The following is a 27876-nucleotide window of genomic DNA, read 5'->3' on the forward strand; positions in this document are numbered from 1 at the left end:
CGGCGCGGAGGGCTTGGACTGGGAGGCCAGAGCTCGGCTGGGCAGCGGGAGAGGAGGAGCCTCAGGAACTGCAGCTCTGCCAGCTTGGGCCGAGCCTAGACACACCGGCCTGGCTGGTCCCCGCCAGCCGCAGGTGGGAAGGGGCTGGGATGGAGGGCGCGGGTCTCCCGGCTAGCGGCTGAGGCTGAGCCGCGGGGCTGTCTCCTCCCTCTGTTCCGTAGACAGAGGCTGAGCATGGAGCTGTCCCCCCGCAGCCCTCCCGAGATGCTGCAGTCGGATTGCCCGTCGGCCCTGGAGCTGAAGTCAGCCCCCAGCAAGAAGATGTGGATTAAGCTTCGGTCTCTGTGAGTCCCCGGGCAGGGGAGTTGGGGGAAGGGATCTTAGGGAGCCTGGAAAGGCGGGGGATAGCCGGAGCCGGGCCGGTGGATTCTCTCGGGCACACATGTTGGCAGGTGAGAGCAAATAAGCTGCCCTGACACGCGTGGCCAGACGACATGTGCAAGGCATAGGCATGTGCGGAGCAAGCCGGCCGGTTGGAGCGGGTTTAGGAGTTGCAGAGCTAACGATGTGCCTGCGCACCCCCCGGGTGACACATGCAGCGCAGAGAGGCGGCACAATATTTGCGGTGTGGCAGGGCCGCGGACGGGCAGCATTCTGGAGGTGCCAGGCTGACTCACACGTATCCATGTGCAGGGGTGTGCAGATGTGACACACATCACATGTGTGTGCGTGACTGTCCCGGGGTCACAGCGGTGTGTGTAGAGTGATTGCACACAGATGCAGATCTACTGCGTGGGGATACTTGTGCTAACCTGTGGGTCATATGTATCTCGACTGGGATTGGTGGTCTCTGCCTCCTGCATCCAACGCGGGTGGGGGGTGGGGAGGAGGGAGGGGATGGGCCTGGGCGGGGCACCCCATACCTGAGCTGCTCACCTCTCTGCATATTAATAATGGGGGACCCATCTGGGATCTAGAGAAGAGGTGGAACCCCCACCTGGGATCTGGAGGAGGGGGGGTGGAGCCCCTACCTGGGAGCTGGGGTGGTGGTGAAGAGAGATTTGTTGACAGGGGCAAGGTAACTGTCAAAGCCTTTTTGTTGCTGTAGGGTCTCCCAAGGATCTCCAAGCACATTTAGGCATCTTTTCTTATTGTTGCAGGTAGAGGGCATGTGGGGAGGCATAAATGGGAAAGGGGAGGACTCCGGTGTCCCATACTCCAGTTCCAGGGAAGGAAAGGAACTTTTCTTCCTGCTCATCAGAGAAGGAGAGGATTGAGTCAAAGACAAGCCATGCATCATGTTTATCTCCCTGGCAGCTGCCATCGGGTAATCTCCGCAGTCTGTTGATTCTTAACCAGAGCTAGGGAAGTGCTCCTCTCCCTGCTAAGACTTTCCATGGCCCTAGGAAAGAGGCTGCAGGTGTTTGGTGAGGAAATACAGGAAACACAGCCTCCAAACCCAGTTCCTCACCAGCATTCTCAATGGTGAGCACTGAAGCTTTTCATTTCTGGGCTCTGGCAGAGGGAGAGATGGGGGTAGAATACGGGTAGATGTTTCTGACTGTGTTTTTTAAAAAGCCTCCACCTGTGGTGATAAGATGACGCCTTTATATTGGGCCCGTGGGTCTGATTTACACACTGGCTGCTTAGAGAGGCCTTAGGGAGGATGGAGGCATAGCGGGCAACAAACGTGCCGTGGTGGGGTCCAAATATGCTTCCCGGTCCCCTCCTTTGCTGTCCCTGACCAATGCAATTTGCGGGCTCCATGAAGTGCAGCCTTGGAATGAGGTTCTGGGATGAAGAAATGGAAAGCCGGATTGAACGGTTTTTTGTTGGGAGGAACACTGGGTGATTCTTGATAGAAAACACTGCTCTGTTAACAGGAACTAAGCTGGGAAGAAGGGTAGGTAGGGAAGTGGTCAAAAGGTAAAGAAGGGCCCACAGGGTCTATAAGTGGCAGAATTCAAGGTGTCCCAGGATGCTTCCCCACAGCACTAGTGGCTCATCATGTACTTCCCTCGCCTCCGTTCCAGGTAAGGGACGCTGCAAATGAGCAGGTTCTACCATTTCACTCTCTCCCACACCTTGCTAACCACAGGTCTTTTCTGGAAGCAAATTGCTATTTCTTCCTTTAGTGTGAGAAGTGGTCAATGGCAAGAGAAGAGGAGCCTCACAAGGAGGCACTGAAACCCAGGGAAAGAAGGGAGTAGAGGCAGCTGCCCCTACAGAGTGTGTTGGCTGAGATGTCCTTACAGGAGATCACTGTGGACAAGAATCACTAATCTTATTGATGAGACTGTTCCGGTTTTCACCCACTCCAGCAATCTAGTCCTTGAGAGTGCTGGCTACATGTAATAACTTACCCAGAAAAGTACCATCTCCTCAATGTTAATTACCAGGAATAGATTCCCAGTCTCACTTTTTCAAAGCAGAGGCAGATCTTGATATCAAGTTAGATCCCAAGTTGATAGCTTACTAGATTTGGCCCTGTTTGAATATTGGGCGGGGGGGGGGCATGCTTTGCCAATGAGATGAAGGGAAATAAAAGGATTTAGGACTTTTGCTTGGTAGGAGAGGGAAACAACTCTCAGGGTCGAGTGGTTTCTGAAGAGGTGAGCAAAGAGGGCATTTCTTCCTTTAAATGGAAATAGAACCCTCACCCTCACCCCCAGTCACCACTGTCCCCAAATAGGCCTGGGTGGGAAGGGGCTGGAAATAGGTAGATGGACGTGATTATCTCAGGACTAGATACTGAACAGAAATGAAGACAGATGGAATATATAGATTCCCATGCTCAACATATCCTATCTCCCCCACCCCTACGACCCTTTTAATTTCTAATCTGGGACATCAAGATTATCTTTAGGGAACCTGGGCCTGGTGTTTTTTTCCTCTGGTTAAAAAAAGCCCATAGGAATATAAGTGTCCAGGGCAATTTCTTCTTGGGAAGGGCATCCATCCAGGAATTCTGTTTCCCGTACTAGCACTCTGCCAAAGCTAAATTCAGAATCTGGAGCATATTAGCTGGAGAGTCTCTAAGTGTGGGATTTCACCTCTACCTAGCAGGAAGATTTTCCTACCTAAGCAGACTAATAGGCTGAGGCATGAGAGAGGCTGAGACAGGCAGTTCAGGGATGATGGGTTGGCCAGGTGAGTTTCAGCATCTCTAACCTTAAGATGGAGGACTGGACTTGCCTACCCACCCTTCTCTGAGACCAGAGGGCCTTGAGGAGTGTGGGGAAGGGCCAGTAGAAGTTGAAAGGGTTTTCGGTGTCTTTTGTGAAACAAGAAAAGCTATGAGCAGAGATTGGTTTGCCATCCTTAGCTCATTCATTCATTTAACAACTATTAATTGAGTGCCCCCTGTGGGGCAGGTGATGTGCTGGATGCTGGGGATATAGTGGTGGACAAAACGGACTCAGTCCCTGATTCTGCGGAGCTTGTAATATGGATGAACTCCAACAGATGGAGTGGAGAGTAGAGAAGGCCTCCTGCTCCTTGTTTTGCCACACCCATCCAAGTGGTAAAATTCAACCATTCTGGTATCTGCCTCATATTTTCCTTTGGGGGGGGGTTACCTACACAGGAAAAGCACATATATGATTTCTCTCTCTCCCTCTCCCAGGATAGTACAAGCATCGCTCTCTTCTCTCTGCTCCAGTTCCTCCTGGAATTTTACAGACAGAACTTCCCTCTTCCTTGGGATAGTATAGACACAATCCCTTTCTATTCTCCTTTCTCCACATGGTGTACACTCAGGCTCCCATGGTCTAGACCCAATGTCCTAAGCTGTGGTTCAAGGTCATTTCAGGGGACCTGGAGCAAAGACCCAGCTGGGGATTATTTTTGCCCATCTTTGTTGCATCAGAGTTTAGTGTGGGACCCAGAACATAATAGGCACTCAAAAATTGCTCTTAAATAAAGGAATGAACAAATGAGTTAATGAATATACCTGTATATGTCACAGAGCCCAGTTCTGTCTCTGATCGTGTGTTGCGTATGTTCCTGTGTGTAGGGGGTGAGGGGAGTAGGCATGGGGATGGAAGAAAGGGAGAGGTTGTTTTTGTTGTTGCTTTTAGAGGGTGATGTTCAAAAAGTGTGGTCCTCTCTTTTTTTTTTTTTTAATTTGTTTATTTTATTTATTTATTTTTGGCTGCGTTGGGTCTTCGTTGCTGCGCGGGGGCCTTCTCTAGTTGCGGTGCGTGGGCTTCTCATTAAGGCGGGCTCTCTTGTTGCAGAGCACAGGCTGTAGGCACGTGGGCTTCAGCAGTTGTGGCATGCAGGCTCAGTAGTCGTGGCACACGGGCTTAGTTGCTCCGCGGCATGTGGGATCCTCCCGGACCAGGGCTGGAACCCGTGTCCCCTGCATTGGCAGGCGGACTCTCAACCACTCTGCCACTGCGGGAGCCCTGGTCCTCTCTTTTGAGGACCTCAGACCAGAGCCTGGAACTGAAGGAGTTACAGAGAGGATACAGAAACAATCTGGATATATGAACGAGATGTATCAGGATGAAATTGTGAATGCCTGACGTGTATACATATGAATCTGGGTAAAGGTTGATGTGAGTGACAAGGACATTTGGTGGAGTGTGAGCTCCATGACGATGTCTGTTTTTATGTTTATAAATGGCATGTGTGATAATAAATATGTTGGGATAATAAACACACGCTTACCTGAATACCTGAAATTGTCCTATGTATGAATGAGATGATGTACGTGAGTGTGTGTATAGGTAATGGGATAATATGTATGTGTGATCTGGTGCATGTGTTTGTGACACACCCAAAGTTTGGACAATCCTGGGGAGATCAAATGCACAGGAGGAAGAAGCCCAGGGACTGGACTGGGTGCGTCACTGATTTATCCCACCTTTTGTCTTCATTTTGTATATGACCCATGGACTGATCTTCTGTGGCTCTGTTTTGAAAACTGTGCTGCTGTCCTTTCTCTGCATATGGCTGTGGAGCTGCCATGAAGACTGCAGGATAAACTGGCTCCCTGGACCTCTGGAGAAAAAGGAGCATCATTTCTCCCAGGCCTTGGCGGGAATGATTTTTAGTGCCTTCCTCCCTGGATTGGCCCTTCTTCCTTTATATTCGACCATGGCAAAGGGAATCTCTCCTCCCTGGGTTTTATATCCCCCTCTATTGTCTTGAATGAGGCAGCCATTGCCCCCACCAGCTTTGTCTTGAATGAGGCATCCCTCGATGGTAGAGGGTGGAAAACACCTGCAGTAAGGTGAAGGGGAGGTGCAGAGATACGGGAACTCAAATACAGACCAAGGGGAGAACTTCACAAACCTCTGGTCAGAACAGGTGGCTGGAGGGGACCGGGGACCCGAGTGGTGGCAGTGGAAGTGCAGAGGGAATATTGGGAGACTTGAGCTCGAGCTCTTGTTTCCACTCTGCCAAGTATTAGCTGCATGACCTTGAAGTCACATAATCTCTGCGTCTCTGTTCTTTATTTGGTAGCGTCCATATGAAAGTGGCTGTTAAATGATAAAGTCTGAAGTTCTTTCAGCATGGGAGTGCTTGCTGTGTGAAGAGGCAGCAGAATGGGAATAAATGGGTGGCCATTGACTTGGATGGGGAGAAAATAAAGACTCAAGAGGCAGGAATATGAATGACTTAATAGGTTCGAGTCCTGGTGTCTGGGACCTGATTTGGAAGAGTCTTGCTGTTGAGTGGTTGTCTGGAGGGGGTGAGGCAGGTGACTGAGGCAGGGGGTGAGGCAGGTGACTGAGCTTAGAGAATAGAAGGCTGGGTGGGATGGGAAGAGGGCTGTCCCACAAAGGGTGTGGGCCCCTGAGGTCAAAAGAAAAGAGAGAAACTTACTCCTTGTCGTCTCTTTCCGATTGGTCAAACTAGAAGTGGATGGAGCAATTTTAAGTTTTGGGGGGTGTGGGCAGCCTAGGGACTGCGTTGGTGAGTTCCGTGAGCATTGGAGGAATTCCCCTCTGGCATTTATCCTAAGTCTGTAGGCCTGGGGGTGATATGACCAGGTATGACACATCCTATTCTAGAGAATCTCTAAAGTCCCTTAGAACCCAAAAGCACTCTGCTTGCCTGGGAGCCCCAGGAGGCCGGTTAAAAAAGGCAGAGGAGATCCCACGTTTGAGGTTGCCACTTATCACTTTTGCCAGGAGGAGGGTGAAGTAGGTTGGGGATGATGCTATGGGACTGGAAGGCCAGGTGACAGACTCAGGAAGCTTGGATGTCTCTAGACCCTTTCCACCCGCCCCCAGTCCAGGGAGCTCCTGAAGTCAATGCAGTGAGGGGTTGTGTCTCATCTTCTCCTCTTTATTTTTCTGGCTATTCCCATCAGACTGGGATGGAGGAGCCGGGAACCTTGAAACAGATCTTTCCCTCTTTTTTGAGTCTTTACGGGGATCATCAAGGATTTGTTTGCAGCTTCTCTGCTCCCTCTGCTTTCCTCTTCTTTGATTCTTCCTGCAGCCTTTCCTCTGCCCCTTCCCTCCTTTGTTCCCATCTCTTTCTGGTTTCTCTTTCTCTGCTGGGCTCTATTTTGCTCCCCTCTCTTGTCCCTCTTCCTCCCTTTCTTGGTCAGGAGCCAGGACCCCCCCACCCCCCAATCCCCCACCGGCTCAGGTGTCGTTGCGGTGATTGCGGTGATGGTTCGGGGCAAGTTTGCTGCAGGCACCCTTTGGGGCCGCCTGACGAGTCCAGCCTCAACTCCTGTATTCTGCAAGGCCTTTCTTTTGCCATCTCAGCGACCTCATCCTCCCAGCTCCTCTGGGGAGGAAGCCAGGCAATTGCCTTTGGATCTCAGGGGGCTGATGTTCGCAGGTATGGAAGTTGAGTAGCTACTTTCCAACTCTCTTCAGGACAGCAGCAGAGAAAGGGGGACAGAACCAGGGCAGCAGGTGGGCCGTAGGTGAGACCACTGGGAGACTGGTCTCCCAGTTGTTATATAATGAGATTGTCCCCTAAGGGAGGAAGACTTAATGGTCTGCGAGAACTGGGGGAGAATCCTGGGAACAGTGAGTGGGGCAAAGATGGGACTTGAGGGGCAAGAAGGGCTACTGAGAAGGGAAAAGGAGAAAAGCGAGTTGTGATCCATTCATTGCAGGAAGGTCCCTAGTGCCAGTGTTCTTGCCCCTCTGTCTCCCATGCCCCCCGTCCTGCAGCTGCTCCCCTCCCCTCAGTTCCAGTGGCATCCTCTCCGTCTCTGGGAAGAAAACAGCAGGTTAGGATACGCTTCAGCATCCCAGACCTGGCAGAGGTCCACTGAGGGAGCTGGGCTGGGGTTTTGGTGGAGAAGCAGGCTTGGGGGGAGAAAGGGCATATCCAGGGAGAGGCCTGGGGGCTCAGAGCTGGGAGGAAAGCTAGAAAGGGGGTACTCAGGTGGTACTGTTGGATCCAGCCAGGCCGCCAGGTCAGTTGATTCCGCAGCTGCAATGAGTAGCCAGATAATTACAGTGGCCGCAGCGGGACCAGCCTGCCAGCTGGTGTCGGCACCGTTTAGGTTGGGAAGGGAGCTTGGCTTCCAGGGGGCTTAATGGTTCTCTGGCAGGCAGGACCTGGGGACAAGAGAAGCTTCTTTCCTTCCTATTCCTTGGCTTCTCTGCTCCCCTGTTTATGATCTCTTGATCATCTAACTTGGCACCATCCGCCTAGTCTCTCCTCTGCGCCCACCTTGTTTGGAAACTTCTCGGGGCCTGGGATGAGTGAGCACACATGCCAACAGTATTATCAGGCTCCCTAAACTCCAACCGTCTCTCTACAAGCAGTAGCTTTAGAAATCCCAATCTGAAAGAAATATAATTAATCAAATTGCACCAGACTCACCCCAAAGACTTCTTTGTCCTGCCCATTCTCTTCCTTTCTGTTCTGCTTTGAAATGCCAAGAAAATGCTGTTGTTTTCATTGCAGCGAGATGGACTAAAGATAGATATGCAGGAGAACTTCCTGGAAATTTCATGGAGGTTAGAATGTAACCTTCCTACGGTAAAGAAGAAAGCCACCCTCCTCCTTTAAAGCATCAGGTTAGGGCTAAGTTGGGGGAAGCAGTGAGCCAGTCAGAAAGATAAACTCCAACCAGGGACTCGAGACCCAGGCACCCTGCTTCCCTAGTGCCTCCAACGCAGGCAGTGACTCTGAGAACCATAATGTGTTACAGAGGGGGAAACTGATGCCCAGAAACAGTCGGTGAGGTGGGGGGCAGGGCTGAGACCAGACTCAAATCCTGATTCACAATCTAGAGCTGCTCCCGTCACACTGGCAGTCAGTACCTTGCCAAGCTTCCAACTCATTCTCCCAACCCAGGCGCCCTTCAATATCTGTCGGGTCCCCTGGAAGCAGGGCATCTGCTGGGAACATCTGTTGGGATGTGGTTTGGAGGGCCGGTGGGGAGATCCGTGCGCAGGAGGTTAATGAGCAGAATTAAATAGTGCAGGGCGGGTGAAGAGGAGTGAGCGAGTGAGCCAGAGACGGAGTTCTCCTGGGTGGGGTTCTGGGAGCCTCCTCTCTGGCTACCCTTCCCCTGACCTTCTTGCCCACCCCGCCTATTTCCTCCCTCTTTCAAGGGCTGAAGCCTGAGGGAGACGGGATTCATTTGTGTGCTGGGCAGGCAGCTGGGGTATCTGGGTTCTTATTAGTCTGGCCTGAGGCTCCAGCTGCTTAGATTACCCCTGCCTCAGCGGATCTGAGCTGTGCTGGGCTGGTGCTAGGAACACCTGTTAGAAAGGGCTTCTGGTCAGGAGGCGTAGGGGGGGAGTTGCCTTCAGACACACGTCGGGTGTGAGCCGACCACTCCCCCTCTTCTTCAGTGTTTCCCAGACCTTCTTCAGCAGCGCTTTTCAAGTGCCCTTTCTTTCCTTCCCTGCCCCCTTAATACCTCCTGCCCCTCTCCCTCATTTCCCTCCACTCGCCTGGCTCCTGTCCTTCCCCCACTACCCACCAGCTTTCCCCAAGCCCTGCTCAATTCTCCCTCGACCATCCCTCCATCCAGCTCCTCTGTCCAGTACCTGGAGATCTCTCACCACCGCTGCCATGTCAACCTGAGGCCTGCCGCCTCCCGGGATGGCACCCCAGCTCTGTCACCAGGGGGGCTATTTTTATCTCTGGAGCCACCCCCGCCACTGTGCCCAGCCAGCTGCCAGAACTGGGGCTGCCTGTATAGCAGTGGGAAGCCAGGGGAGTGAGGGGAGCGGCAGTACTTGGGTAAGGTGGGGATCTGGTTGTTCCTGGTCTCTGGAGCTCCATGCTGTGCATGTCCCTAGCTTCCGCTTCTGCTGCTTCCCTGGTCCCTGGAATAAGGAGCCAGGGAGGAGACCAGACATCTGGAATGGTGGTGGCGGGGAGACTGGGCTTTTCCACATCAGGGGCCCTGGGTACAAGGGTGGGCACGGGGGACTTTGTTCATGGAGGAGTTGTAATGAACCTTGCTGAACTAACTAAAATAAAAACTAAATAGTAATCTTTTGCATTTATGCATCACTTTATAGTTCCCAGGGTGCTCTCATATGATCTCATTTGATCCTTGTGAGAATTCTATGAAGCGTGTACTTACCCATTTTACAGACAAGGAAACTGGAGCCCAGGGTGTCTTGTCCAAGGTCACACATAGTGCTAAAGTCCAGGAAAAATCTCCTGATTTTAATTCATATCCTTTTTCTATTGGATTTAGATGATTTCCTTGATTTTTTTCAGTTTCTGAGGTTTTGGAGCCTTTAGATCAGCCGGGTAATTCCTTCCCCAACACCCCTCCACCCACTCCCCCTCACACCCCTCTTCTCTGACCACAGGCAGAGGCTCCTATGCTTTGCTCATCCCCTATTCCAGCTCCTGTTCTTCAGTGCAGGTGGGGAATGGTGGGGATGGACCAGGGAGGGAGGCATTATAGTTGGGCTCCTTGCTATTTTAAAACTACATTTAAGGGCTGAAGGAAACTTCATGCTGGGATCATCACATCTATGCCCTGCCTCCCATCCAGGGAACAGTCTCCTTAGCTCAGACAGAGGTAGAGTGTGGCATGTGTATATATGTGTGGGTGAGTGGATACGTGTGAAAAATTTTTTTTCCCAGGAAGGGATGGTGGTTGATCAATATCCTTTCTAATTAGGAACAGTTGATAATAGGCTGGGATGAGCATGTACGGGGTGCACGCTGGGATGATGCAGCATGTATGCACGTGGGGTGATGTGGTAAGCCGTTATTTGTCCAACAATCTTTGGTTCTACTGGGCAAGAGAGCAGAGGGATGGACAAGACATCCTCTCTAGAGCTTTTCTAGTCTAAGAAATCTCTACCTTTCAGTAGGATGGTTGAGGTTAGTGCCTACTTGGCTCAGGGGGCTGGGCCTGGAGTCAGGTGAGGGAGGGGAGCTGGCTTGGGTTGGTGTTTGCTGGTGTACCACCTGCCCCCACTCCCACCCCATCTGTATCTCTCCAAGCGAGCTTGTCTACAGAGCAGGCTGAATAACTTGTCCCTCATCCTCTGGGTGGCAGTTCTAGGTCTCTGACTCTGGGTCTAGTCCTTTCTCTCTAAAAACACTACCTAGCGCAGCGGCCTAGGTAGGCTGCGCTGCATGGCTACCAGGAGTTCACTAGAACACAACTTTGTAGACATTTAGCCTGCATTGCTGCTTCTTGCTGCTGCTGAAGCCCGCTTCCGCTGGTCCCAGTAATTTCCCAAACTTCATTTGTTTATAAGCCTTCAAGGCTATGGCACAGTGACAAGGTATTTTGATTTCTCCCTGCTTTTGGTGGGGAGGGGTGCGAGGCGGGGTGGGTGCGGGGGGTGGAGCAAGACTTCCCGTCACAAAATCCTGGCTCTTGGCCCGTTTCCTTTCTTTTCTCTTTCTCCTGTCATACTCATGCCCTCTAGTCGCTTTTCCTCATCCCCACGTTCCCCCCAGCCCTAGGCCGTAGATTAAAGAGACTGTAATCGAGCGGAACTCTCTTCACTCGCTGCGTTTGGCTTCACTCCGGTTCTCCTCCTTAGCCCCGCCTCGCCCCTCCGCTGACCAATCGCGGCCCCAATGCACTTGTATTGGTGACGTCACCCCACAGCCAATCCGGAGGCGGGCTGGAGCTGTATGCGCACTTCGCGCCGCAGAGGCCGGGTTCTTTTCTTCCTAACCTGAGCGAGAGCAAAGCCAGGAGGAGAAAGAGGGGTCTTGGTTCCCAGGCACTTTCTAGGCTATCCCATCACTTCCCTTCTCCCTCTGGGCTGGATTGACCTCTCTCCAGTTAATTCACGGTTATTCCCCAGTCCCCGTTTTACAGATGGGGAAACTGGGGCTGGGAGTATTAAAGAAACTTGCCCAGCCTCTCGGTTTCGATGAGCAAGTCCTTCTGACTTTCAGTCACCACTTGGGCGGGGGCTTCCCTCCCTGTTGAGCGGATCTCTGGGTAAGGATCCCCGGATCCCTAGCTTTAGCGAGCCCCTCTCCTGCAGTTCCTAGTTCTCTTCCGGTCTTGCTTCCATACTTTCAGGTGGGTTAAAGCTCATTTTGAAGAATGGCCCCGGAAAAAGACCCTGGGAGGGAGCCGAATCTGCCTTAGCCTCGCTGAGGGGGTCTTGCAGGGCCCTTTCCCTTCACTACAGACTTCCTCTCATGGACAAATTCAGGATGGTTCCCTGTCCCTGCACCCTTAAGCCTCCTGCTAACCCTTTCCTTCTCCCCAAAGAGGAGCCCCACCTCCTCAGAGCAAGGGGCTGGCCTGTACTATTTCTGTCCTTTCTGGGATTCTTCTGAGAACAGATTCTTGTTTTCAGTCTGATTCAGATGTGAAACTTCCTGCGGCCTCTCACCCACTTGCTGTGGGCTGGGTCTCTCCCTCATCACTCCTTCCTCCAGCCAGGCTCCTGCTGTTCTCCTGCCCCAAGTTCTCTCTGGTCAGTCACTTTTGCTGAGACCTGGAGGAGGAAGTCAGGGGCCCAAGAGGGAGCCATTCCCCTCAGGGGCCCAGGGGGCCCGGGGGCAGCAGTTTGATACTTTGAAGTAGGAAACTTTGATTCCCATGGCAAGCCCTGTTCCTGTGCCGAGGCGCCACCTCCAGGGCCCCATCCTCAGGTAGGCGCCAGGGATGACGAAGAGGGAGGGGAGGAGGCGGACAGGCTGCTGTGGGTCTACCAGTTGTAGTTTGGTGGAGGGGAGGGATCAAGACCTGACAGCCCCATATGCTGTGTGTGTGTGTGTTAGCAGGGGCAGGTGACTTAGCAGTGTTTCCCCTCTTTCTCTCCTTCCTGACCCCCAGCATCATTTAGGACCTCGTATTCCTCCAGTATCTCCTCATCTGGTTTTAAGACCTCCAGAGGGAAATAGGATTCTTCTCTCAACTCCCAGCCTCTTAGCTTGAGGCCGCCCTGTCCTAAGCCCTCTACTTACAGTGATCTTTCAGGGAGTAGTGGCAGGGGACTTTGGAAATTGTCAGATCGTCCGACGGGGGCTGGAGAAGCTGCACTCTTCTGGGGCGTTGGGATTATTACTGCTCAGAGCCCCCTTTTCCAGCTGGCTGCCTAGAGCTGGGAGCGACTGGGGCCTCCAGCAGTCAGGACCTGAGGCTTTCCCGTCGTGGTGTGGGGACTGAAGATAAAGGAGAAAGAAGTGGTGGTGGTGAACCAAGGCTAGGAGTGGAGTGGAAGGACTGTTGGGAAGCTTCCAGGTTTCGCCAGGCCAGGAAGTGTCGTGGGGAGACACGTGGGGAGAGTTATGTAACTTCAGGAGGGAGAAGTTCACCACCTGGATCCTTCCAGCTGCCGGAGTCCAGGTCCCTTCCTTGGCCTCCCCATTTGTCAAATTTATTCTTTAATCTTTCTTTTCCTCCCTCCTCCCCTCCTTCTGGTATCTGGATCGTGTTGGGTTCAGATTTCAACAGGAGCTATAAAAGAGCTCCTGGACAACATCGAGAGGTGGAGATGGGAGGAACTTGGAGGGAGGGGTGTGTTGAAAGCCAGCCTACAACCGCACTCTGCTTCCCAAGCCCTGAGATCTCAATTGGGAGTGCTGGCAGATAGCCCCCGACCTGATTAATCTGCTCCCTTTCCCTTTTATTGTTTAATGAACATTTACCGAGCATGTACTGTGTGCTCTGGGCGCAGCAGCCAGGATAGAAAAGTCACTGTCAGTGACATCAAGACACCCCCAGTTTCCTGGGGGTCTGGTTGTGTCTGCAGACACCATCACCCCGGGAAGGCTGGACGACTGACCCTGAAGGAGCTGTGATGCAGTGGGGTCCAGCCTCGCTTTTGGTGTTTGGGACACAGTTAAACTCCAGTAGAGTGAGTTGTAAGCTTGCCGACCTGAGTGAGATTGACAAGTTGTGTGACCTCGGACGAGTCTTATAACCTCCCCCATAAGGAGATTGTGAGGCTCAAGTCAGGTCTGTAATTATAAAGGAGAGATCATGGTCATTATCATCCTCTCATTTCCTCTGTTAGGGGGCTTCCTAATTACCAGCCTCCATCCAAACTAGGCTCACTCTTCTCCACCTGGACTTGGGATCAAGAAGGCAGGTAGGTGCTTGTTGGACTTGAAGGGAGTGAGGCGTGAGCTGGGCCAGCATGATGCTGGTCAGTTAATTCCAATTCAACTCATGTTTAAAGAGCCTCGTTTTATATGCCAGGCCTTTCACATACATTCTTTCATTTACTCCTCTTATTAACAGGTGGTTTACTATTATCCTCACTATTTAACAGATGAAGGAATTGAAGCTTGAAAATAAAGGTTCTCAAACTTTAGTGTGAATGAGAATTATCTGGGATGTTTGTTAAAAATGCAGATCCCTGGACCCAAACTTCAGAAATTCTGGTTCAGTAGGTGTGCAGTGAGGCCCAGAATCTAAAATTTTCACAAGTATCCCAGGTGATTCAGATGCAGTGGTCTACAGGCCACACTTTGATAGACACTGATGAAGAATTAGTGACTTGCCCAGGACTCAGAGCCAGGAAGTGAAAGGTCTGCATCCAGGAGTCCTGCCTCCCAGAGTTGTGCTGGGAGCCTGGGTTTCTGCATTGGAAATAAGGACAGCACTGCCTTCCCACCTCCCTCTCTCCCTCCCTCTAGGCCCATTGTGAAGACAAAAGGAGATAATGTAGGGGAAAGCCCTTTTTAAAATGTAGAGCGGGCAACATAGTCAGAGATTATGCAAATACATGCAAATGAGCACCCATGGGCTTGGCTGTTCACTTGGGAGCTTGTGCTGGGAAGTGAGTTTCCCTAGGTGGCTCAAGAAAGAAGAACTTTGGTGGTGGGCATTGACCCCTAGTGGGCAGAGTTTTCCGCTGTAAAAGGGGCTGATCGAAATGGAAGACTGGGGCTGGGATTGGGAAGAGATGGGACCAGAGGCCTTTTCTTCTTCCTGGGTTGTGTGTCCCCAGAGTTGAGGGTCCCTGGCCATGGGGACTGACCAGGAGAGGGAAGCCGTGTGCCCCAATGGCAGAGTGTATCTCTTTCCTCTGTGATCTCTGGTCAGCTCTCAGTTGCTCCTTTCCAGCCCATTGGCTGGAAAGCCTTTTTTAAAAAATTTAATTAATTAATTAATTTATTTATGGCTGCGTTGTGTCTTCATTGCTGCGCGTAGGCTTTCTCTAGTTGCGGTGAGTGGGGGGTGGGGTGCTACTCTTTGTTGTGGTGCGTGGGCTTCTCATTGCAGTGGCTTCTCTTGTTGCAGAGCACGGGCCCTAGGTGTGTAGGCTTCAGTAGTTGTGGCAGACGGGCTTAGTTGCTCTGCGGCATGTGGGATCTTCCCGGACCGGGGCTCGAACCCGTGTCCCCTGCATCGGCAGGCGGATTCTTAACCACTGCACCACCAGGGAAGCCCCCTGGAAAGCATTTTATGTTGTCAGCCTCTATTCCTCCTCCCTAATGAAGCCTGAGCTGGGGCTGAGCTTTACTGAACCCGGACTCTTCCTTGTGGAACCACCTGCTCTTTCCACATGGAGATGGTGCAGCAGGAAGGCTGGAAGTGATATTTGAAGGTAGCCCACCAAGGAGGCTGCAGTGTCACCCTCCAACTTCCTTCCCCACCCATTTTTCCCCTTTCCCTTCTGCCCCATTTGCATTCAGACCTGTCTTTGGCCAGGACTGCTGGTCCCTGAGGTGACAGTTGGCCAGTGACGCTTCCTGGGGCTGGCTATTCTAGATGCCCCTATTCCAAAGCTGCTGAGACCCCGGGATTCTAGAGCTGCTTCTGTTCAGGAATGCCATTGTTCTCCCTCCCCCCCACCCCCACCCCCACCCCCACCCCCACCCCGGCATCCCTGGGAATCGATGCTAATTTCAGCCTCCAGTCCCTGACTCATTCTCTTCTCCTCCCTGACTCATAGGGTGACCTTGGGATTCTGAAGCCCCTCTCAGTGGGGAACTGTGCTGGCCACCATTTCACACCATCTTGGTTTTAGGTGGGATGGGGTGAGGCAGGGCTGGGGGAAGGAGCCAGAGGGGAATGTTTCATCGCTTTCTTTAAAATCACCATCTAAAGTCAGAGAGCTCTGTTTGCTTTGTGACTGCCTGGTCTGGACTCAGGCAGTCACAAACCAGACTTTTAAGAAGCCTCCCTGTTAATCTCCCGGAATTCATGAGGGCAAAATATTGTTCCTTCAGGCAAAGCATCCCGAAGTGAGACCTCCACCCCCACCCTCCCCACTTTGGCTCTGTGGGAAGCTGCCACGGGGCAGAGGTAGGGGATGGGTACAGTCCCCCTTGGCCAGAGGTTCTCTCTGGAGTGGCACTGGGGAGGCAGGGGTTAACCCTGCTTTGTCCTGGTTGATGGATTCTGGAATCATAATCAATTAGCTCTGCCGGGATGGAGTGAGGCCAGGCGAAAGACCAATCCAGATTGGTCTTTGTTCTGTGTCTTTGCCATCCCTGCCAGAGACAGCGGGGCTGTGGACACGTACCCCCTCCCCGCCAAGACCAAAAGACATAATGAAAGAATGCTGGGGCCTCTTTTGATGGCTGCTGATCCCAAAGCCCTCTCTTAGGGGGAAATAAGCAGTTTCAGCTCTTGGTTATTCAGACTATGAAACAGCTCATCCCCAAAACATCACCCCGGGAGCTTGTACCTGCCTAATTCTGCTGGGCCCTGGGCACTCTAAACAAGAGTTTTCAGGAAACACTGACTAAAATGGGGGCGTTGAGAGGTCAGAGGGGGTGGGGACCATGGAAGAGCCCGAGATTTAACTTTGGGGGCTAGGTAAACTTAGTAAGGCAGTGGCAATGGCCTGTGATGAAAAACATTAGCTGCTGTTGTATTTTAAATTCCTTTTTTAAAAATTAATTAATTTGTTCGTTTATTTTTGGCTGCATTGGGTCTTTGTTGCTGCACGTGGGTTTTCTCTAGTTGCGGCGAGTGGGGGCTACTCTTCGTTGCGGTGCGTGGGCTTCTCAGTGTGGTGGCTTCTCTTGTTGCGGAGCATGGGCTCTAGGTGCACGGGCTTCAGTAGTTGTGGCACGCGGGCTCAGTAGTTGTGGCGCATGGGCTTAGTTGCTCCACAGCATGTGGGATCTTCCCGGACCAGGGCTTTTTAAAAAATAATTAATTAATTAATTAATTAATTTTTGGCTATGTTGGGTCTTTGTTGTGGTGCGCGGGCTTCTCATTGTCGTGGCTTCTCTTGTTGGGAAGCACGGGCTCTAGACGCACAGGCTTCAGTAGTTGTGGCTTGCAGGCTCTAGAGCGCAGGCTCAGTAGTTGTGGCGCATGGGCTTAGCTACTCCGTGGCATGTGGGATCTTCCCAGACCAGGGATCGAACCTGTGCCCCCTGCATTGGCAGGCAGATTCTTAACCACTCTGCCACCAGGGAAGCCCAGCTGCTTTTATTCTATTAGAAAGATTAATGGGTTATGGAAGACTGAGGCTGTTTCTGTAAAATGCATCCTATTAGAGGTATCCTGTTCTCTTGACAAGGTGGCAGCGCCTAAGCAGGTTATCTGTACCCGGGCCCCTACAGGCTGCGCTACATGGTGAAGCAGTTGGAGAATGGGGAGGTAAACATTGAGGAGCTGAAGCAAAACCTGGAGTACACAGCTTCCCTGCTGGAGGCCGTCTACATAAATGAGACGCGGTGAGAGTGGTGACAGGGGGCTGCGGGGGAGAAACTCACACACAGAGGAGAAAGATACCAGACAGACACAGTGATTCAGGGAGGGCCGGGGAGTCAGACAGAAACCTGACCCGGCCAGAGCAGGGAGGAGGGGCGGGAGGGCAGATAGATCTATAGGTAGAAATATCGGCAGAGGTACAGGCATAGAGTTGCAGAGACAGAGACAAACACAGACATCAAGAAGAGAACACCGTTCCAGAGCTGGGAGGGACCTTAAAGCTCATCTAGTCCTAACCTTCTTCCCAGTGCGGAGGCCTTCCAGACCTGCGTGCCCAGGATGGGAGCCACTGGTCACACATGGCTGTGGGGCTTGAAACGTGGCAAGTGTGAATTGAGATGTATGTGTATGTAAAATACATGCTGGATTTCAAAAGATTTTGAAAGAATGTCAACTATCTCATTAATATTTTTATATTGATTCCACATTGGAATGATAGTACTTTGCGTGTATTAGGTTAAAGAAACGTTATCATTAAAATGGATTTCACTTGTTTTTTTAGCCTTTGAATGTGGCTACTAGACAATTTAAAGTAACTTATACGTGGCTTGCATTTTATTTCTGGAGGACAGTGCTGCTGGTCTGTAGCATCCTCGATGGGTGGTATCCATTCCACTGTCTGCTTGAATACTTCCAAAGTTGGGGTGCTCACTACCTCGCATAGTGACCTGTTTCATTATTGGAGACATCAGATAGAGAAACAGAAGTAAAAAGACTTAGCGAAAGAAAGGAAAGGGAGGGTCAGAGAAGGGAGAGAGCTGGTGTGAGAGTTTCCAAGGTGTGGCTGGGCCCGGGCCTCTAGGCTGTGGAAGCACCTGCCGTCTTTCCTCTGTGACTCCCCTCCTGGGGCTTCAGGCAAATCTTGGACACGGAGGATGAGCTGCAGGAGCTGCGGTCTGACGCGGTGCCTTCGGAGGTGCGGGACTGGCTGGCCTCCACCTTCACCCAGCAGGCCCGGGCCAAAGGCCGCCGAGCAGAGGAGAAGCCCAAGTTCCGGAGCATCGTGCACGCGGTGCAGGCTGGGATCTTCGTGGAACGGTGAGGCTCACCCACGCCCTGCCAGCTTCTACCCCTAGCTGTGTCCCTCGTTCCCAGCCACCCTCGTCTTCCAGGACCCCACTGTACCACCAGCCCCACATGCCCACGGCCTATCCGCACAGCCCCGCCTGATCCGACCCCATTCCCAGACCTCACACCTGGGCTCCTTTTCGTTCTTCTCCCTCAGGATGTTCCGGAGAACGTACACCTCTGTGGGCCCCACCTATTCCACTGTGGTCCTCAACTGTCTCAAGGTGATCCCGGGGGTTTCAGGCAAGAGGAGAAACTTGGAGGGGGGTGGAACAGTCCTTGGGACTTTCAGACGCTTTACGGGATGAATTTTGCCTTCCCTTTTAACTGTTGTTTCCATATTCCTCAAAACAACTTTTCCCCACTCAAGAGGCACACTCCTGACTTCTTGTCACTCCCCTACTGAATGATATCTGGGAAGAAAGAGGCCTATTTACCACTTCTTTGTTTTCCTGCTTCCCAAGCCTCTGTAATCATTGGGAAGTCCTCCTTGAAGTCTACCTGCAGCCCTCGCTGCTGCAGGAGATGTCCCCCTTGGGAGTCTCCCTGCCTAGTTCCTTGTTTCTCCACAGAACCTGGATCTCTGGTGCTTTGATGTCTTTTCCTTGAACCGGGCATCTGATGACCACGCACTGAGGACCATTGTTTCTGAGTTGCTCACTCGGCACAACCTCATCAGCCGTTTTAAGGTTGGGCAGCAGGGGCCTCTGGGTAGGATTCTCTACTCCCACCACCCTGTTCTCAAAGAGTCCCAACAAGCAGCAGGCTCCACAGGCTCCCTGGCTCAGTCTCACTGTCAGGGAAGTCGCCCTGTGCACACCCCAGTCTAGCCTTTCCTTCACTTGCTGCAGTCCCAGCCTCTGGCTTCATGTACTGCTTTCTAGGGGAAGATTCTAGCCCTGAAACCGGCCAGCCTAGGATTCTGCACTCTTGCCCTTTGCTCTGTCCCCTAACTTGTCCTCTCCAGGCTGGCTGCAAGTTCAGCTCCCTGTTTCAGCCCTCCTGCCCCTGTCCATGGACGCTGGAGGCTTAGAGGTCAGAAGCTCTCAGCTGGTGCCCTGCAGGACTAGTGTCTCTCCACTTGTTTCGGGGGGGCCTCTCCCTCCCCTCCCCCTCCAGCTCTAGTCTCTGTCCAAGGAATTTTAGGGAGAGGGTCAGCTCTTGGCGAGGCTATGTAGGGCTGTAGGAGAGGAGGGAGGGTGTGAACTCGATTTGCTCTTCAGTTTGGCTGGCCAGGAAGTGTACAGGATTAACGTCTTCTTCAGATCCTGTGCCAGGAGGGAGGGTCTTTTGAGAACAGGGGCTGGTTAAAGATCACTTGCACGTGGAAAAACCACACTTGGAAGTGGAGGGTGAGGGGGGCTGAGGAGTCGCCATGGGGATATTTGGCGAGCACTTGGGTGAGGCGTTGGGGTGGAGGAGAACATGTGTGTTCTGAGGGGTTTGGCCGGGGGGTCAAAGGAGTCCAGCTGGAGGGCCCCTCCCAGAGGGCTCTGGGAGGTCACCCGGCCACCTGTGCCTCCACTTCACTGTAACAGACTATTGGTGTGTGAGAGCCTTTCCTCGACCTTTGACTCCTCCCTTTACAACTCCCAAGGGGTTTCCAGAACGTCCCTGAGATGCTCAGCTGAGATTTTCTTCAGTGCCTCCCGAGCCCTGTTCTGCAGTTGCGTTTTCTTCTTCTTTCCTATCCTGCCCTCTCCAGGACGGAGAACAGCAGGCTCTTATTTTTCCTAAGACTTTTCCCAGCTCGTTTTTCTCCAGACTGGTTCTCAGGCTTACTCCAGACACCAAGTTCTCCCACAGGTGCTTCCTCACCCGGAAGGACTGGTTCCGGGGAACTCCGAGAGTAACTGCATCACGTTGGGTTTGGCCTCGCCCCAGCCCACCTTGCTCCAAGGCAGTTAGAGAGAGAGGAGCCTTCTTGCTCTAGTAGTAGAGACCCCCTTGGAGCCGCCCTTTTCAAGCTCCACATTCCCTTCCTGGGTACCCAGCCCCTCCCATGCTCCTCCCCTTCCCTTCCCTTCCTCCAGGGACACCATGGCAACGCAAAAGCAAGGGCGGTTGTCGTGGAAACAGTCCTTTAAAATTCCCTGAATTTGGGGCACAGCCCTCCAGGGGTTGGGGCGGGGGACGTTAGGGTCCGACTGACTAGTGGCACATCCTCTGTTGCCTCGTCACTACTGCGCATCTCTACAGAAGCTTCCTCAAGTCCTGAACCCCTGCTCTCCTTGCAGCCTCAGAGATCTAGGGACAGGTACAGACACCAGCCCCGCCCTCTGGGAACCTTGGGCCTTTGAAGGAAGCAAACGTACCCCAGGGCACATGCAGAGACCGAGACAGGATTGAGACAGGATTGAATAGCCCACAGCCCGACAGACCTCTGGTTCCTGGTGCTTGGGTGTGTGTGTGTGGTGGTCGAAGGGTGGGGAAAGGCTTCTCAGAGGAGGGTGTGATCCACATCTGGCTAGAGGGGCCTCTCCGGGTCATCTTATTCTTTCATTTGCTTCTGAGCCCCTCTCCATGGTATTGGCTTGGGGATGGGGTAAAGTGGTTGGAAGGAAGGAGGGAAACTTTCTTTCCTCTTCTTAAAAATCTCCAGGGAAATAATAATAATTATAGCTACTCTCTAGAGAACACTTACTAAGTGCCTTGTGCTTATCTCATTAAATTCAGGGTAGGTGGTATTATCTTCATTCTGCAGTTAAGCATCTGAGGCACAGGAAGGCACGTGACTTGCACAAGGTCACACAGCCAGCAGGTGGTAGAGCCAGGATGTGAACCCAGGTTCACCCGACTGCAGAGCCAGCGCTCTCCTATGCCCTGTTGCCTTCCAAAGAATGGGCCTTGCTGACCTCCGTCTTCGGCCGCCTGCCATTCCCGCACATCCGCCACAAATCTCGATTTCCTCCGTCCTATTGCAGATTCCCACTGTGTTTTTGATGACTTTCCTGGATGCCTTGGAGACAGGTTATGGGAAGTACAAGAACCCTTACCATAACCAGATCCATGCAGCTGACGTTACACAGACGGTCCATTGCTTCTTGCTCCGCACAGGGATGGTGGTAGGTGCCCTGGAAATCAGTCTTCTGTGACTCAGGGTCTTATGGCTGCAGAACCGGGAAGTCTAGACTTTACTCCCATTTCCTTTTTTCTCTCTTTGGTTCCTCTCCTTTGGCATCCCAGAGTCTTTACAGATTCAGATTGGGCTTACTCACTCTAGAGTATTCCTGGGTGGACCGTAACTTCGCGGGCAGCGCTGGGGATGTGTGCCGGGATGTGATGGGAATGTTGCTGGTTGGGATGGAGGAAGGTCTTTGGCCATTCCGGGAGCTAAGAAACGTGGCTGCATTAGCCCAAGAGCTGGCCTCGAAGAATGGAAGGGCTGGGCTGAGCAGTCCTGCCTGTGTGTGGAGGTCTTTGGGCAGCGGCCGGCAGGGGGTCCGCCCCCTCTCATCGTCTGTCTCTTTCTCCCAGCACTGCCTGTCGGAGATCGAGGTCCTGGCCGTTATCTTTGCTGCAGCCATCCACGACTATGAGCACACTGGCACTACCAACAGCTTCCACATCCAGACCAAGTGAGGGGTGGGGACGTGGCAGGGGCAGGAGGGGCCGAGTGGAGGTGCAGAGGGCCGGACACGGTGACTTGGGCTTTGCAGGTCAGAATGCGCCATCCTGTACAATGATCGCTCAGTGCTGGAGAATCACCACATCAGCTCTGTTTTCCGAATAATGCAGGACGACGAGATGAACATTTTCATCAACCTCACCAAGGATGAGTTTGTGTGAGCAGAAGCCAGGAGTGGGCATCCCTAGGGACCCCCTCACCCCAACCCTCTTTCCCCACTTCCCGGAACTCCTGCCTAGCAGTGCTGATCAATACTTGGGTTCTGTCCTTTCAGAGAGCTGCGGGCCCTGGTCATCGAGATGGTGTTGGCCACAGACATGTCCTGCCATTTCCAGCAATTGAAGTCCATGAAGACGGCCTTGCAGCAGCTGGAAAGGTGAGATATGGTGGGGTGTGGCTGGGCATAGGCCAGAGTGAGGTGTGTGTGAATTGGGGGGGGGGGCATCCGCATGGGTAAAGGGTGTGACAAGTCTTTACCTGGATATAGAAACTCTCCTGGCTCCAGGAATCTGAGTGTGTCTCGTGTATGTGATGTGTACAACCCAGGCAGCCAGTCTACTGGAGAGCGCTTGGGCTGGGGGTCTGAGATGGGCGTTCTCAGGGTAGCTTCAGGTCAGGCTTACTCCAACTCTTTGGACTCATTTCTGTATCTGTGAAATGTGAAAATGTAATGCCTTCTTCCACAATAGCTTGCCACCAGTTCCTACTCTCATAGGGCTACTGGGAGAGTCGTGTGAGGTTAAAAAAAAAAAAAAGCACAGAAGAAATGCCATAATTACATCTAATGTTGCTTAAAAGTGGGTGGGAATATATAAATGTAAGGGAGAACAGACTGTGTTTGTGTGTTCTGAAGGTGTGTGTTAAAAATTGTATGGTGTCGGACTTCCCTGGTGGCGCAGTGGTTGAGAGTCCGCCTGCCGATGCAGGGGACATGGGTTCGTGCCCCGGTCCAGGAAGATCCCACACGTGCTGCGGAGTGGCTGGGCCCGTGAGCCATGGCTGCTGAGCCTGCACGTCCGGAGCCTGTGCTCCGCAACGGGAGAGGCCACAACAGTGAGAGGCCCGCGTACCACACAAAAAAATAAAAATTGTATGGTGTCTGGGTGTGAGAGAGTGTGCAGTGTCAGAGCGTGTCATTGTTGGGAAATAATAATAATTATTATTATTATAGATTACGTCTACCGAGCACTTATTTGGTGCCAGACACTCTTCTAAATACTTACATGCTGTATGTCATTTAATTCTCAGAACAACTCTATGGGGCAGATTCTGTTATTGTTTCCACTTAGGATTGAGGAGAATGAAATATGTAAATTTTAAGTAACTTGCTCTTTGTCACAGCTAGTGTGTGATAGGTATGTGGGGATTGAACCCAGGCCCTTTGATTCTGAGAGCCTGGGCTGCTTCCTATACATATGTAAATGTGTGTGTGTGTGTGTGTGTGTGTGTGTGTGTGTGTGTGTGTGTGTGTGTGTGTGTGTGTGTGTGTGTGTGTGTGTGTCTAGCCTCACAGGGTGTTTGAAGTTTGATCTGAGAGAGGGCTTGTGATGGGAAGTTAGGAATGGTCCAGGCTTCCTTCCCCTAAAAGATCAGTCTCCCTCCCCTTGCCATCTGCCCCAGCAGGATTGATAAGCCCAAGGCCCTGTCTCTACTGCTGCATGCCGCTGACATCAGCCACCCCACCAAACAGTGGTCGGTTCACAGCCGCTGGACCAAGGCCCTCATGGAGGAATTCTTCCGCCAGGTACGAGGCCTCTTTGCCTGCCCCCGCCCCCGCCCATGGGGCCTTCTCTCCCCTTTGTTCTCCAAGTTCCCTGTTCCTACTCCAGTCCTCATTCAGTGGCCTGCAGCTGCCAACCTGATCCCAAACCCACGGGATATAATGTCATCTCCGAAAAGCTTAACAGTAATTGCTAGCAGTGGCATTTGCATGCCACTCATTTCCAGGTCAAAGGCGCAGAGATCCCTCTTCTCCCCCGGCAGCCCCTTCTACCCCCAGCTGCACCTTGATCTGGTAGACTGAGGTGCTTCCCCGCCCTGTCTGCTCCCCCAGGGTGACAAAGAGGCAGAGCTGGGCCTGCCCTTTTCTCCGCTCTGTGACCGCACTTCCACTCTCGTGGCACAGTCCCAGATTGGTGAGTGTCCCTTCCCGCAGGGAGGAGAGAGTTGCGAAGGCTAAAGGGTGCTGGCTGGGCCGGGTCAGGACCTCTCCAAGTCCACCTCCTTCAAAGCCATTCTTCCCGTAGCGGCAAGCCCGCCGTGCTAGAGCATGGGGTCCTGGGGTGGAGTTCTCTGGGGTCGTAAAGACATCATCGCAAAGGCTGCCCCCACCAGGAACTTTTCAGCCCCAGGTGACCCTGTTTTACATGCAGCCGGGGGCACAGCTGTGCCGGCCATATCCTCTGCCCGGGCCCCCAGGTCAGATGGCTCCATTGTGTTACCCCTGCACTGCAGGTTTCATCGACTTCATCGTGGAACCCACGTTCTCAGTGCTGACTGATGTGGCCGAGAAGAGTGTCCAGCCCATGGGGGAGGAAGACTCCAAGTCTAAAACCCAGCCCAGGTGAGGGTGGCCGCAGCAGCCGGGGGCCCACAGAGAGCACTGACTCCCAGGGAGGAGGTACAGGTATGGCGGGCGTGGAGAAGCAGGCGACTCCAAAAGTGGGAGCCCCTCTACTGCGAGTCACACACAGGGGCGGAAGGATGGGGGGCAGGGAGTGTGGTCTGCACCTCTGTTCCCTCCACCGTATTTATATCTCTCCCATTAGCTCTGTCTTTATTGCCTTTCTGCTAATCTGCTTTTATTTTCCTTCTAGTAGGAGGGAAGGTGTGGAGAGGGATGGGGACTGCGGGTACCTAGCAGAGGGAAAAGAGGAGAAGGATGGGGGTGCCTGAGCCTACTGGTCTTCTACCCCCTCTACTCCGAGGGCTGTGAAGATGGCTCTGGGGTGGGCAGGGCCTGACCTCTGCAATGTTGGGGTCCGGCTTTTAGCTTCCAGTGGCGCCAGCCTTCTCTGGATGTGGAAGTGGGAGACCCCAACCCCGACGTGGTCAGCTTCCGCTCTACCTGGACCAAATACATTCAGGAGAACAAGCAGAAATGGAAGGAACGGGCGGCAAGTGGTGGGTCCATTGGGAGGATGAGGCCTTGCGGGGAGGGTGGCTGATACAGCAGTAGCGGGTCCCTTTTCCTTAAGCCCTTCCTCAAGCAGCCCTTTGTCTGACTCCTTCCCTGAGCTGGGAAAGGGAACTGACTAGGCTGCAGTAAGATCACAGGAACGACTGACTGGCCGACTGGCCTGGACCGTTCTAGAATGCGGACTTGAGAGAGGATAGGGACAGCCACATGCCACAACCTGAGGGACCCCATGCACACTGCGGTCTGTCAATGGTACCCTGTGGATATGGTAACCTGGTGGCCCTGGCTGGGACATCTCTTCCTTAACGTGGGAGTTGAGGGCTGTGCATTTTAGCAAGGTTGGAGAGGCTCTCCCCAGGTAGGCGTGGGTTGAACGTAGCTCAGCTGGAAGGAAGGGGGATGTGTGAGAATCCCTTACTTGTTGGGTTTGGGGGAAACATACTGCTTGGTCTGGTCCCAGCTTCCTTCCTGCCCCTTTGCAGGCGTCGCCAACCAGATGTCCATTGACGAGCTGTCCCCGTGTGAGGAAGAGGCGCCAGCCTCCCCTGCCGAAGATGAACACAACCAGAACGGGAATCTGGACTAGCCTGGGGCTGGCCCGGGTGAGCCTGTCGCGGCAGACAGGGAGGGGTTTAAGGTTCCGCAGGGAGCTGGGCCAGCGGGGTGTGCCACAGCCCTCTTTGAAGGGTCATCTCTGGGGTTCAGTGGATGCAAGGTGGTCCTTCCCTCTTTCCCAGCAGGGATATGGAGGAAGTGAGCACACAGACTCGAGCGGGGCCTGAGTGGAGAGCAGAGTCCTCCCACCTGCAGGAAGAGAGGAGTGGGCTGAGCGGCTCCTTTGTGAGGGCCTGGGGAGAGGCGGCAGTCAGGGCCCAAGGCTCCGGGAGGTCAGCTGGGCATGACTTTCAATCCAGCCCCGCTCACGCCCTGGCTGAGCTCCTTCTGCAGGGCCTTTTTTGCTCAACTGTAAGCGGGACTGAGTGGGGATCCAGTGGGACCCGAGGAAGGTAAGTCAGGCTGGAGATGAAGGAGGAGGTCAGAGCACCGAGGTGTCTCCTCTTCCCCCAGGTCCTCACCGAGTCCAAAGTGTTCGATGTCGTCAGCACCATCCATCGGGACTGGCTCCCCCATCTGCTCCAAGGGAGCATGGACATCAAAGAACAGACACCCCAACCGAAGGACAAATGCCAGAGATTGCGGGATTGGGGAAAGGGCCTGTCCCCACCCGACACCCATTGGGGCGCACTTTAATCTCCCGGCGGCAAGACTGGGGAACTTCAGGCTCCCAGTGGTCACTGTGTCCATCCCCCCCCCCCGCCCCCGCCTCTGGACTCTCCCTATGGCCAGATGGTCGGCTGGAGGGGAGCTTCCTGGAGGCTTCCCAGGGCCTGCGGGGGAGGGTTGGAGATGCCAGCCCCCGGGTCCTCCCGCATCCTTTTTGCCTCCAAGTTTCTAAGCAATACATTTTGGGGGTTTCCTCAGCCCCCACCCCAGACCTTAGCTGGCAGGTCTGGGTCCCCCTTTTCCTCCCCTGGGAAGGGCTGGAATAGGATAGGAAGCTGGGGGTTTTCAGAGCCCTATGTGAGGGTAGGGGAGTGGGCTCCTTCAGGGCATGGTACCTTTCTAGGGCCTGGGAATGGGGGGCATCCTCTTTACCCCAGACCTGCACTGCTTCAGTCCCATCCCCAGCCCAGACCCTGCAATCTTCCCTCTCTCCCATTCTGAAATGGTGACTGGGGGAAGAGGAGCCATTGCCACCAGGGGCTGAGAGGAGGCCTTTCCTGGGGTGGCCAAGGACTCGGGACTGGTCTAGGCCCCTGGGGCTTGTCATCTGCCCTGGCTGAGTCCTGAACCCTTTGCCTCCTTCCTCTCCCCTGGGGCTGGGAGGCTCCCATCCGACCAATGTCTGTAAAGTGCTTTGAAGTCTCCCCAGCAAAGCACCTTCAGGATACATCCTACGGGCACAGGAGGGGAGAGCTGGGTTGGGGTCAAGGGCGCATGGGGAGGGTGAGGTGTAACCCAGTAATCCTGTGTTGCTGACAGAGAGGGTCCCTCCCCCTCCCAGCCCCGGCCCAAGAGGCCCCTCCCCAGGACAAGTGGGGAGTGGCGGGTGGAAGGCAGACGGGCAGGGGCTCAGGACTGCTGCTCTCATGTCCTCTGGAGAGAGCCCAGTCAGGCCCCTGCCCCTTCCTCTCCTCAGGCTCCTCTCACCCGGCTTTGTCCCAGGAAGGGCCCAAGTCCAGGTGACTGCCCTCCTCCTTTCTTGTACCAACCATGCATTTGTACAGTGGGCCCTGTTCCTGTGAAGTCATATCCATGGTCTCTTAGACCTGCCACCTGCCACTTGTCCCTCCTACCCCACCCTGAGTGGGGCAGAGACGCATGAGACTCACCCCCACCCTTGGTCTCCCAGAATCCTGCTATAGCCAGAGATCAATAAAAGAAGGGAGACCTGGCCTGGCTGTGTGTGTTGTTTGTCGGGTGAAAGTGCACTGGGCATCTTCACGTGCACTGTCTCTTCAAGCCGATGAAACCCTGGTGCGGTGTTCATCCTGTTATATATGGAGGCCCAGAGAGGTGAGGTCTTGCCTGAGGTGCACAGCAAGGGTGGCAGAAGGGGACCTTACACTTCTGAAGTTCTTTCTTCTCTCCATCACACTACTTCTTCAGTAAAGAGGGGTGAATCTCCCCTCCCCTCCTCTCCTCTCCCCACTGCCTGGAAAAATCAAAAGCAGTAGACAGGAGAGGCCTGGCTGTGGGGTCTGAGGAAGGTTCTTCACTTCTGCTCAGCTTTCGTCGTTTACCCCGGCCCCTTGGTGTCGTGGACAAGGGGGAGAGGTGACCTTTCCAGTTCCCAGCAAGGGCCTCTTCGTGAATAGCCACTGTGTCCTCAATCTAGCTTAGCTAACAGGTCGGAGTCTGGCTGGTGGTCTCCGAACAGCTGGAGAGGGAGCACATCCTGAAGCTTGG

The 27876-nt window shown here is 53.4% G+C and overlaps 1 protein-coding gene across 9 annotated transcripts; it reads left to right on the forward strand.

Annotated features, from left to right (window-relative positions):
• Positions 1-27363, forward strand: PDE1B (phosphodiesterase 1B). Of its 9 annotated transcripts, none has more exons than XM_022571965.3 (16): positions 2-133; positions 222-344; positions 16921-17034; positions 17927-18109; positions 18297-18363; positions 18712-18828; positions 21064-21204; positions 21617-21717; positions 21799-21924; positions 22042-22143; positions 23388-23511; positions 23821-23902; positions 24222-24330; positions 24760-24890; positions 25389-25508; positions 25975-27363. In XM_022571965.3, the coding sequence occupies exons 2-15, from the start codon at positions 235-237 to the stop codon at positions 25490-25492; spliced, it is 1611 nt and encodes a 536-aa protein (XP_022427673.1). In that variant the 5' UTR covers positions 2-133; positions 222-234; the 3' UTR covers positions 25493-25508; positions 25975-27363. The 9 variants fall into 9 exon arrangements, 7 of the variants coding, with proteins under 7 accessions (XP_022427673.1, XP_022427676.1, XP_022427674.1 ...); XM_022571968.3 differs by having other exon boundaries at positions 23391-23511; XM_022571966.2 differs by lacking the exons at positions 2-133; positions 222-344 and adding an exon at positions 11084-12039.
• Positions 27364-27876: the final 513 nt, after the last annotated feature.

Source organism: Delphinapterus leucas, chromosome 11, assembly GCF_059928025.1.
Source record: "Delphinapterus leucas isolate spDelLeu-1000000601 "Yukka" chromosome 11, BTC_Dleu_Yukka2, whole genome shotgun sequence".
Lineage (NCBI taxonomy): Eukaryota > Metazoa > Chordata > Mammalia > Artiodactyla > Monodontidae > Delphinapterus > Delphinapterus leucas.